We start from the raw sequence: 12,619 nt of genomic DNA, 5'->3' as shown, positions 1-12,619 counted from the left end.
CTCTCAGAGTGGCCCAGTACGACTGTTTGTCCCTTATAAAAGGCGAAAAAAAGAAAACGAATTGCCTACAACTCCAGTGAAAAAAGACTCTCCCAAAAACATCACCCTGCTTCCTGCTACAGCTGCTACCACTTGTAAGTTCCCTTCTGGAATAGACCTGCCAGTTCTTTATTAGAAGAGCATTGTCATGATCAATAAATCATATTTTGTCTTTTTTGCTCGATTTCCATATTAATGACATCCTAGAGAATCCAAACGGAAAGGCTTTAATAAATTTGATTGTTAGTTTAATTTTGGTATGTCATTTTGATTGGACAGTGAAACTAGACTGGTCTGATTAGTCAATTTCATTTCTTAGTTCTTGTGCATGAGTACAGTGTTGCAATAGTTGAGTTGCAAACGCAGTAGAAAAATGTTCAGTCTGTTTGTAGGAAAATATTTTTTTAAGAATCTTGAAAACCTTTTGTGTTTGCTAAAACTTGGGTTGTATTTTTTTCTTACTGCACGGGAAACCTGGATTTCCATTCCATCCTTGTCTTTTGGTCCAGTGGGCTATCAAAAGCTTTGGAGCCCTGGCCTCGTTCTGTAGAGGTTAGAGGTAGATTTTCCAGAACTAGGTGCCTAACACCTGTTGATTTTGACTTTCAGTGGGAGTTAAGCAATAGTACTTTGAAAATTTACTCTTTTGTGCTCTTCAGGAGACTCAGGTTCCATTCCTTATGCTGGTCTTTTGCTTTCCAAGAGCAGGCAGGGTCTGTATTATCAGCCTCACACTGTTCTTGAAACATACTAAAAGATTCTCAGCTGCTGGAATGGTCTCTGATCTGGAAGTTTTTAGTGAGAACTGCTGTATGGGCCATCTTCACCTTCAAACAGGTTTCTCAGAATATATTAAACTTAAGTTCTATCTAGATACCATGTAATCTTTCTGTATTTTGTTTCTCAGTGTTTTTGATTACCAAGATACTTGTGTGAAAACAAAGGTTCACTTTTATAAACAGTCTGCTTCCATTTCCTGATACCTTCAATGATGTCATAGTTCAGTATATGTGACTTTCTGGTCTCTTTCTGGTATTGAAGTCTCAGTATTTGGATTGCAATATTACTGAATGAGTTGGGCAGGAAGAGACATTCCCATATTGTCTGAAAGCTATTTTTCTTGGCTAATAAAAATTTTCTAACTGTCAACAATACTAAGGAAGAAAATATAGACCATAGCAGTATATGGCAATGAAGTGGAAGTTTGGTTGAAATGTAAAGCAGTTCCATTTTAAGGAAAGAGGTCCAGCATTTGGGTTGACTTGGTCTCTTGCAGAATCCTGCAGACTTCAGTCTCATGATCAAAGCCTTGTGCTCAGGGGGTTCAGAAATTGTTTTTTGTTGAACAGTTTTGTTTTAAAAACACAATTGAACACAGTTCCTGGCTCTCTGACATGCTCAAATGAGCTTCTGAAATTAAGATGAACCTATGTGAATGTTGCTAGTTGTAACCACCATCTTGTAACCGGTCCTTGCAAGAATGAGTATCTGCAGCCATTTCTCAAACTTGTGTGTGTGTTTTTGTGAAAAGATCTGTCTGAACATAACAATAGGCACAGGAGTGAGTCCAAGATGGCAGGTGAGTTCCTTTCCTTGGGCTTGATTAGGGGAGTTTAAAAAGATAGGTTTGTTTTAAGATCTTTCTAAACACCTTAGTCCACTGTCTTTGGAATTTTGGTATTGGAAGGATTTTGTGGCTTTAGCATTGCATATTGTTCGTTGTTCCTTTAAAGGGAAATACGGTAATACTAATCCAAAGAACCAAACTATAGTGGAAGTATATTGAGGTGAGTCTAGTTTCTCAGACCAGTAATAGCTGCTCTCACTAAAGTTTCCATGAATTAGAGATCTGCCTTATTGGATTTCCTAGCCCTGTTGCTTTATTTTCAGTTGGCTTCTGTGTTGCAGCATCACTTGTGTAGTGATTTGAAACGATTGTAATGCAGTAGGAATAAAACTGTGCAGGACTGATCTGGGCACCACACTTCAGAGATTAAAGTGAGCCATAACTCTGGGAAGCTGATGTGTGCACAATGAATTCAGAAGCCAAAATGAGATTTTTGTTTCCATTTACCATTCTATGCGATGGAGGTGTTATCCAAATATTGATAACACAGGTCAGTTACTGATCTGTGAATTCTGTGACTTAGGATGATTCAGAACAGGGAGATCAACAGCTAAACAACCAAGGCTTCAGAGTTGAGCACTAATTATGAAAGTGCTTCTGCTATTTCCAGTCACCGTGACTCCTTCAGGACAGATCACTACTTCTGGTGCTCTGACTTTCGACCGTGCATCAACTGTGGAGGCCACAGCTATCATCTCAGAAAGTCCATCCCAGGGTGATGTATTTGCTGGCGCCACTGGTAAGTCCTCAAAACACACATGCAGTTTGCAGTAGTGACATGTGTGGGGTTCTGAACTCCCATTGCCAAAAGAGGAAGGGCTTTGAAAGCAACTGTGAGTCTTTTCTTCAAGGGCTTAACCAAAGGGTATAGGTCATTAATTCTCTTTTCCTCAAAATGACAATGTCAGTTTGAAATCTTGTCAATTTCATAAAATAAGTTAAAAATACTGCATCCTCCTTGGTAATTTTTGTGTTTTGTACAGACACATCTTCCACTTTTTTGTTTTCTTCTTCCCCTTTTACTCTGAAAAAACAACCCCTCAAAAGGGAAAACTCTGTGCAATGAAACCGACTGGATGAAAAATGCTGTCTCATCTCCAAAGTAAACTGAAAAAATAGAAATATTTTTCCCCTACTCTTTCAATGATAATTTATGTATTACTTGAAGGCCTGCACAGTGGAAGGTAAAACAGTGTAATGAATTAATAGCTCATCTGGCAATTCAAATAGTTCTGAAGAAGGAACAAATACCAATGTTAAAAACATACCCAACCATAGCATAGTGTCTCTTGCTTTACAATTTGGATTAAATAAAGTCCAAGTTATGTGTATCCTGCATTTTTTTTTTAAGTCTTCTTTCTACGTGTTTATTGTAAAACCTAAGGTGTTTTTTGCCGCCTTCTGCAGCATGGGGTGTGGGTCGCTTGCAGTATTCTCTGGGTATATCTCAATCATTTCCCTGCAATTTCAGGGGCCTTGGGCACTGGTACATCTTGGTCCCTCCTATACTCTGTGTGTATGTCACGTAATAGTCTAGTATCCTGTAATACAGTAGTTTTAGTCTCATTTCAGTTGCTGGGTTTAGTGTGTGGGTTCTGTACAGTGTAGGTGGTCTGTGATATACAGGTCAGGCTAGATGATCTGGTGGTCCCTTCTGGTCTTAAACTCTGTGCCTCTAGCCCAGTGGCTCTCAGCCGTTCCAAATTACTGTACTCCTGTCAGGAGTCTGATTTGTCTTGCATACCCCCAAGTTTCACCTCACTTAAAAAGTTCTTGCTTACAAAATCAGACATAAAAATACAAAAGTGTCAGCATTTTACTGAAAAACTGCTGACTTCCTCATTTTACCATAGAATTCTAAAGTAAATCAATTGGAATATAAATATTGCACTTACATTTCAGTGTATAGTATGTATAGCAGTATAAACAAGTCATTGTATGAAATTTTAGTTTGTACTAACTTCGCTAGTACTTTTTCTGTAGCCTGTTGTAAAACTAGGCAAATATCTAGATGAGTTGATGTACCCCCTGGAAGACTTCTGCGTACCTCAAGAGGTACATGTACCCCTGGTTGAGAACCACTGCTCTAACCTATGCACACTATCACTACTACATACAAAAGATATACAGTCTGAATGCAACTTCAGTGGAACTAAAGTTTTATTTGTATTAACCTTGCAATGTGTAGAATAGTGACACTGAAATGTAGTTACCATACTATGGGCAAAACTTCTGAAAGGGCCTCAACTACGCTCAGAATATCTCCTGAAGTCTTGTGTGTCCACTTTTTGTGCAAACAGTTTTTTGCATGGCCAAGTCTTGGTGGGTGCAAAACTGGTATGGGACATTTACTTTAAGATATAACGGTATGGCGATAGAACATGGTGAGATAATGTTTGAGGGTCAGTGTGGTATGGTGGAGAGGGCACTGGAATGGGACGCACAAGACCTGTGTCACTCCTGCTGACCTGTTGTGTGACCTTGGGCTAGTCATTTTACAGCTCTGTGCCTCAGTTCCCCCACCTGTAAAATGGGGCTACCGTTACTAACCTCCTTTTGTAGAGTGCTGTGAGGTCTAATGATAAGTGCTATATGAGAGTGTATTATATAAAGCATATTGAAAATGAAAAATATGGTTGCATATTGTTGCTGCTATAAGAGTTATTTATTCCTAAGTGATTATTAGCTACTAGACTTTAACTTGAGTTGTGTACTGTACAACAGTTCTTTTCATATAGCAGCCTTCATATGAAGCCCCACCAGATATTTTTTCCAGAGAGAGGTAGGCTAGTGAACTGTTATGCAATGCGGTGGCTTTCAGACAGTTGGAGAAGAAACACTGTGCACAGAGGGAGTAGAACATAAGATAATTCAATCTGCCAGGAGAGATGTGAATTTTGAGCTAGATTATGCATTTGGGCTTTATTAACTTTCTCTCCTGTAGTTTAATACAGGCTTTTGCCTTCTTTGCAACATTGAGGTGCACAACATAAAAAGAGAAGAGAATGAGGAGAATAGGGTATTCTGAATCACTCTAGTACAGTGGTTCTCAACCCGCTGCTTGCGTCCCAATCAGCACACAGCTGTGGCCTGTGTGAAGTCAGGGCCATACGGCCCACATAACACATGGAAAGCTGCATATGCGGCCCACAGTGGTAAATTGGTTGAGAACCACTGCACTAGTATATTGCAAACCTATTTAAGGTGTGGTGTGAGAGATTTCAGAACCTTGCAGTTCAGCTCCATGCTCGCTTACCATGGCATAGTGTCTAGAATACAAAATGGGCAGCCAGGAGACCTGGGTTCTACTGTCAGCCCCACCTTAGAATTACTGTGTGACCTTGGGCAAGTCCTGAACATCTGTACCGTGCCATCTTTCAGAATCATAAAACCTTTATCAAGCATTTTGGAATCTTTGGATGATTTTGACAATATAGAAGTAAGTTTGGAGGGGAAAGGTGATAGTCTTTGTAGAAACCTTACAAAGTGACAGTGGAGACTCACGTGGAGTAACAGTGGATGGACTGTTTGTCTGGCAACAATGTGAAATCATCATAGGCAGCAAGTTATATGGACCCGTGGTGCCCGGGCTCCACCAATATTTCGGCTTAAATTTTCATAGGACTGACTGGGGCAACCGCCCTGGGCCCTGCGCTTTGGGGAGCCCTGTGCTTCAGGGGGACACTGGGTCCTGGGCGGCCTGGGGGGTTAGCGGGGTCCTTGCATCTGCAGCAGCAAGTGACCCAACCTGCCCTGCGCTGCTCCGCCTTGCCTCTTCCCGCTCCTGCTTCGCCCTCTCCCTGCCACCATTCCACCTTTTTCCCCTAAGCCCTCGCCCCGCCTCTTTCCTGCTTCCACTCCCTCCCCCAAGCGATGCCAGGAGCTGGCAGGGCGGGTTGGGGCCGGGTCGCTCATTGCTGCCCTGGACCCCTCATCTCCCCAGAGCGCGGGGCCCCACAAAGTGGACAGGATGGCTCTGCTTGGACCTGTTCTGGGCACCACCAAAATCATACAAATCTGGCGCCCATGCAAATCACATCACTGTTTCCGGAAGCATTCATAATGCGTATAGTTACCACAGATTTTGGAAACCCACATCAATCTAAATACAAAAAATGTCAAAGCAATGCATAACAAGTACTTTATGGGTTTATAATACCGTTTCTTCTTCCAATAGTTCAAGATACTACTGTCCAACAACCATGCCGCGTCAGTCATCCAGAACCTCACTATCCAAGTTATCAGGACAATTGTCAGATTTCACCTTTTCCAGAAGCTGCACTGCCAACTTCCCATCCCAAAATAGGTAAGTTTTGTCTCTCTAAAATAAAACACTGTTTGCAGCACCTGGGCTTACCCCATAACCTCAACTTCTTCCTTAGCTAATGATCGTACAAAGAAGTAAATTTACTCCTCTGTTACTTAGCTGGACTAAGGTTAAAAATAGGAGAGGGCAGAAATCTGTTCTTTGTAGAAGGTTTTCTACTTCTCCCTTGAAACCTTAAGAACCATTTTTTTTTTTTTTTGTATCACACAGGCTTACATTAAAATCCCACTTCCTAAATCTGATAGAGGTTTCCTTTAGCACCTTTTCACGGAGCTGTGTTTCGATGTCGTCAGCCAGGAGCTTTGCTGATTTTGACTAATTAAGTCCTGTATTTGAGATACCCTTTCTCACTCTCCAAATACAAATTCACATGCAGCTGACTCTAAAATTCCCATTCCTTTCTGTGGATCAGCAGGTTTTCAGTCACCTTCCTGGGAGGTTTTTCTTTTTTTTCCCTCAAGGTATAATCTTATGATTCCATGCCCCCAAATCAATTCTCCGTCCCTTGAGACTATGAGATATACCATCCCAGAATGATATTTGTGGTTTAGCAGGTTTCGCTGCAGATCAGGGATCTAGTCTGCTGAGGACAAAGCTGCAGAAGGCAAATCATGTTATGTTGAGAAGATAAGAATAAAGGTGCAAGATGTAAATCAGGCATTTAGTGACTTAACAAAGTTGAGGATAAGTTGGTTTGCTTTTTTGTTGTCTATTTTGCTGTATATTTTTTTTCTGTAAGTTGAATACATTTATCTCAGAAAGTTTAAATGATAACTGCATTAGTTGGAATGTGCAGTCTTGCCAAAGTTGTGTGTATGTACTTCCTGGTTTGGAAAGAGATGTAACCTTCGTTGGTATCTTACTGTGTATTGTGGGAGTTTTGGGGAGAACAGGTGGAGTTCTGCAGCAAATGCTACAAAGCTCTTTCCACATGACAACTGTGTTGTGTTAGATTGTCTGTCTCCCCGGTCAGAGTTCAAAAATAGTTTTGTAAAAACTTATTGTGCAGCTCTTTTTATAAATTGTTTTGGTTTCCTTAACTGGGCTTGAAAGTTGTAGTGTGGACAGAACATTAGAATCACACTTTAAAAAGAAAGCATAGTAGATTTTCCCTCAAAAAAAGCACATACCTAAACTTGAGTATTGCAGGAATAACAGGTGCATGCCCTGCTCTGCCTCTTATGAAAATCTAACCTTTTAATGTCAGAGACAGACAATATGGGGGAGATAATATCTTTTATTGGGCCAACTTCTACTGGTGAGAGAGAGAGAAGCGTTTGAGCTTACGTAAATACCTAAAGAAGAGCTCTGTGTAAACTCGAAAGCTTGTACCTCACTCACCTTGTGTCACGGGGTGTGGGGGAGTCCGGCCCCGCACCCCTCTTCCTGGGACCCACAGTGACTCTTAGCCAGCCAGTAAAACAGAAGGTTTATTGGACAACAGGAACACAGGTTACAGCAGAGCTTGCAGGCACAGTCAGGACCCCTCCACCGAGTCCTTCTGGGCTTTCAGGGTGCTTGGATCCTAGCTAGGATACCCTGAATTCCGCCCATCCAGCCCCAAGCCCAAACTCAAACTGCTTCCCTCCTGCCACTCCCTTCCTTTGTCCCCTTCCCGGGCAAAGGTGTTGACCTTTCCCCTCCCTTACCTAGCTCAGGTTACAGGCCCTGGCATCGTCCATCCCCTAAAGTCCTCCCTTGCTCTCCCACTCCCCACACAGACAGTCCCTACTGCATCACATCTCTCCCCCCTTCGAGACTGAACTAAGCAGGGTCACTCTGCCCAGTGACCTGGGGAAGTTCAGGGCCCCCCCTCCGGGACAACGCATCCGCTGTCAGGTTGGCATTTCCCTTCATATGGACCACGTCCATGTCATAGTCCTGCAGGAGCAGGCTCCACCTCAGGAGCTTGGCGTTGGCTCCTTTCATCTGGTGCAGCCAGGTCAGGGGAGAGTGGTCGGTGTACACGGTGAAGTGTCGCCCAAAGAGATATGGCTCTAGCTCCTTAAGGGCCCACACCATGGCCAGGCATTCCTTCTTGATGGCTGCGTAGCTTTGTTCCCGGGTTAGCAGCTTCTTACTCAGGTACACGATGGGGTGTCTCTCCCCCTTTTCATCCTCCTGCATTAACACCGCCCTCAGTCCCGTGTCTGAGGCATCAGTGAACACCATAAAGGGTTTGTCAAAATCTGGGTTTGCCAGAACTGGGCCGCTAACCAGAGCCTCCTTCAGTGCTCGGAAAGCCTCCTGGCACTGCTCAGTCCAGATCACCTTATCTGGCTTCCCCTTTTTGCACAGTTCAGTGATGGGGCCAGCTATGGCACTAAAGTGGGGCACGAACCTTCGATAGTACCCCGCCATCCCAATAAAGGCCTGGATCTGCTTTTTGGTTTGGGGAGCAGGCCAGTCTCTGATCACCTCCACCTTGGCTGGTTCCGGCTTCAGGCAGCCGCTCCCCACCCGATGGCCCAGGTAAGATACTTCAGCCATCCCCACCTTGCACTTTTCAGCCTTTACTGTTAACCCAGCCTTTCGGAGTCGGTCCAGGACTTGTTTAACCTGGGACATGTGGTCCTCCCAGGTCTGGCTGAAGACGCAGATGTCGTCAATATACGCCACGGCAAAACTCTCCATTCCCCTCAGTAGCTGATCCACCAGGCGCTGGAAGGTGGCCGGTGCTCCCTTGAGGCCGAAGGGCAGGGTCAGAAACTCATAGAGCCCCAGAGGGGTGATAAAGGCTGATTTCAGCCTGGCATCTGCGTCCAGCGGCACTTGCCAGTAGCCTTTGGTAAGATCCATGGTGGTGAGGTACCGAGCACCTCCCAGCTTGTCTAGGAGCTCGTCAGGCCTGGGCATAGGGTAGGCATCAGATACGGTGATGGCATTGAGCTTTCGATAGTCCACACAGAACCGGATTGACCCATCCTTCTTGGGAACCAGCACCACTGGCGAGGCCCAAGGGCTGGAGGACGGCTGGATCACCCCCAAAGCCAGCATGTCCCTGACTTCTCTTTCAAGATCCTGGGCAGTTTTACCAGTGACCCGAAAAGGGGAGCATTTTATAGGGGGATGTGACCCGGTCTCCACCCGGTGGACAGTCAAATTAGTGCGTCCAGGCTGGTTGGAAAACAGCTGTTGGTATAGATGCAGCACCCCCCTGATCTCAGCGTGCTGGCCCGGGGTCAGCTGATCAGAGAGGGGAATCGCCTCCAGGGGGGAACCAGCTTTTGTCCCAGGGAATAGATCTACTAAGGGGTCATCTCTCTGCCCCTCCCAATGTCCACACACGGCCAACACCACATTCCCCCTGTCATAGTATGGTTTCATCATGTTCACATGGTACACCTGACGGTGATGTGCCCGGTTTGACAGCTCCACCACATAGTTTACCTCATTCAGCTGCTTGATAACCTTGAAGGGCCCTTCCCAGGTGGCCTGGAGTTTGTTTCTCCTCATGGGGATGAGAACCATCACCTGATCCCCGGTGGCGAAGGCACGGGCCCGTGCCGTGCGGTCATACCAGACCTTCTGCCTCCTCTGGGCTCGGGCCAGATTCTCCCTGGCCAGGCCCATGAGCTCGGCCAGTCTTTCCCAGAAGGTCAGGACATACTCCACCACTGACTCTCCCTCGGGAGCGGCCTTCCCCTCCCATTCGTCCCTCATCAGGTCTAGGGGCCCCCTTACCCGCCTTCCATACAACAGTTCGAAAGGTGAAAACCCGGTAGATTCCTGGGGTACCTCCCTGTACGCGAACAGCAGGTGAGGTACGTACTTGTCCCAATCCTGCGGGTGCTGGTTCATAAATGTTTTTAGCATCATCTTCAGCTTCCCGTTGAACCTTTCCACCAGCCCGTTGGACTGGGGGTGATACGCTGAGGCCCAGTTGTGCTGGACCCCACATTTCTGCCATAAGGACCGGAGCAGGGCTGACATGAAGTTGGACCCCTGGTCCGTTAAGACCTCCTTGGGGAACCCCACCGGCTGAAAATTGTCAGCAGCGCATCTGCCACTGTGTCTGCTTCGACAGAGGACAAGGCCACCGCCTCGGGGTAGCGAGTGGCAAAATCCACCACCACCAGGATGTATTTCTTCCCTGACCGGGTCATCTTGCTGAGGGGTCCCACTATGTCCATGGCCACCTTCTGGAAAGGTTCTTCTATGATAGGTAAAGGCCTCAAAGCCGCTTTCCCCTTGTCCCGGGCCTTCCCCACCCTCTGGCAGGGGTCACAGGATTGGCAGTACTGTCGGACATGGGTAAAGACCCCAGGCCAGTAAAAGTTCTGTAGCAGCCTCTGCCTGGTGCGTCGGATTCCCTGGTGCCTTGTGAGAGGGATGTCATGGGCCAGGTGCAGCAGCTTGTGACGAAACTTCTGGGGAACCACCAGCTGCCTCCTGATCCCCCATGACTCTGCTTCCCCTGGGGGAGCCCATTCTCGGTACAGGAACCCCTTCTCCCATAGGAACCTCTCCTTGCAACCTCTCCTCATGGTCTGTACCACACTAAGGTCAGCCCGGTCCCTGTGCTTCCACAAGGAGGGATCTTTCTGCAACTCGGCCTGGAACTCAGCAGCTGGGACAGGGATGGGGACTGGCTCCCTCTTGCTGGCTGGGTCTGAGGCCGCAGCCTCTCTGAACCGTGCCCCTGGGCGTTCCCCGCTCCCTGGGTTAGGGTCCTGCACCTCGGGTCGAGTACCTTCCCCGTTGTCGGGGTGCAGTGCCCTTTGCCGACTCTGACTACGAGTCACGACCAGGGCACTCTGGGTGTTACTAGGCCAGTCCTCGAGGTCCCCTCCCATTAACACGTCAGTGGGCAAATATCGGTGTACCCCCACATCCTTGGGGCCCTCCTTGGCCCCCCATTTCAGGTGTACCCTTGCCACGGGCACCTTGAATGGGGTCCCGCCCACGCCCATCAGGGTCAGGTAGGTGTCGGGCACCATCCGATCTGAGGCCACCACCTCGGGCTGGGCCAGCGTCACCTCTGCGCCCGTGTCCCAGTACCCAGTGACCTTCCTCCCATGTACCTCCAGGGAAACAATGCACTCCTTCCGGAGGGGCAGCCCCGTGCCCACCCGGTAAACCAAAAACCCGGAGCCTGGAGCATCCACAGGTGGTATGTTGCCAGCCCCCCTTTCCTGGGAATGTAGCCCCTCCTCCGATTGGGTTTTTACCCAGTCCACCCTCTGTGGGTTGGGTCTGCTTGGTCTGTCCCTGAGCTTGGGGCACTGGGCCCGTATGTGACCTCGTTGGCCACAGCGATAGCAGCCCATGTCTTGTGGGTCCCCTTGAGTGGGTTGGAGGGACCTGCTGCTGGATGTTCCCCTTTTGGGGGGGTTCTTCATAGGCCCCGTTTGGGAGGTCCCATGATGACTCTCTCTCTGCGTTGAGGCAGGCTTGCTCCTTCGAGACTCCTCCCTGCCATCCCCTGCCCGACTGTCCACAAATTGGTCGGCCAGCTGGCCTGCGTGCTGTGGGTTCTCCGGCTTCTGGTCCATCAAGCACAGCCTCAAGTCGGACGGGCACTGCTCGTACAGGTGTTCCAGTATGAATAGGTCAAGCAGGTCCTCTTTAGTTTGGGCCCCAACTGTCCACTTGCGGGCATACCCCTGCGCCCGGTTGACCAGTTGTAGGTATGTGACCTCACGGGTTTTACGCTGGCTCCGGAACTTTTTCCGGTACATCTCAGGAGTCAGCCCAAACTCGCGGAGCAGGGCCTGTTTGAACAGTTCGTAGTCCCCTGCCTCCGCCCCTTTCAGTCGGCTGTACACCTCCACGGCTGTGGAGTCCAGTAAGGGGGTGAGAACTGCGATCCTGTCTGCAGGGTCAACCCTGTGCAGCTCGCAGGCATTCTCAAAGGCCGTCAGGAAGGTATCTATGTCCTCCCCCTCCTTACGCTGGGGCAGCAAGTGCTTATCAAAGCTCTTTGTAGGCTTGGGTCCCCCCTCACTCACCGCAGCTGGGGCCTCACTTCTCCTCAGCTGGGCCAGGTCCAGCTCATGTTTACGCTGTTTCTCCTTCTCCTCCCACTCACGCTGGCGCTGGTTCTCCTCATGTTTACGCTGTTTCTCCTTCTCCTCCAGCTCATGTTTACGCTGGCTCTCCTCATGTTTACGCTGTTTCGCCTTCTCCTCCAGCTTTTGCCTCTTTAACTCGAGCTTCTCCCTTTCATATTCCAGCCACATCCGCTCCACGGATGCCAAGCATTGCTGGGAGGATCCCCTGCTGGGGGGTGAGCTTCGCCGGGAAGATCCCCTGCTGGGGGGTGAGCTTCGCCGGGAGGATCCCCTGCTGGCCAGGGGTGTCACGGTGCCCTCGGTATACACTGGGCTCCTCCCCGCCCTTCCCCTAGGCACAGGAAGGGGGGGTCTCGGGAAGCCCTCGTCCGCCGGCTGACCACTCCCAGCGGGGACAGACACTGGTGCCTGCGCTGCATCTGCCCGGCTGCTTCCCTCAGAGACAGGGCTCCGTTCATTCATGCGGTCTCCCTGCTCCAGCTGGGCAATCAGCTGGTCCTTGCTGAGCCTCCCTGGGTGCAACCCCCTCTGCTTGCACAGCTCCACCAGGTCACACTTGCGCCGCTTGGCATACATCTTCCTGCTGGCCACTCACAGGCCGGGGTGCTCGCC

General features: G+C 48.3%; 1 protein-coding gene across 4 annotated transcripts in view; it reads left to right on the top strand.

The window, feature by feature from the left end:
- DEAF1 (DEAF1 transcription factor) overlaps nt 1-12,619 on the top strand; it is a 59,789-nt gene that overhangs the window by 8,735 nt on the left and 38,435 nt on the right. For 3 of the 4 annotated variants that reach the window (XR_007774377.1, XM_050952869.1, XM_050952871.1), the window contains exons 7-9: nt 8-134; nt 2,277-2,405; nt 5,844-5,972. Coding sequence is in view for 3 of the 4 variants with exons in the window: in XM_050952869.1 (XP_050808826.1) it covers nt 8-134; nt 2,277-2,405; nt 5,844-5,972 (385 nt within the window). In the remaining variant the exon portion in view is untranslated. The remainder of the gene's footprint in view (nt 1-7; nt 135-2,276; nt 2,406-5,843; nt 5,973-12,619) is intronic. The other variant, XM_050952870.1, reaches the window with a different exon arrangement.

The sequence above is a fragment of the Gopherus flavomarginatus genome, chromosome 5 (assembly GCF_025201925.1).
Source record: "Gopherus flavomarginatus isolate rGopFla2 chromosome 5, rGopFla2.mat.asm, whole genome shotgun sequence".
Classification (NCBI taxonomy): domain Eukaryota; kingdom Metazoa; phylum Chordata; order Testudines; family Testudinidae; genus Gopherus; species Gopherus flavomarginatus.
This window is presented reverse-complemented; position numbering and strand designations above follow the sequence as displayed.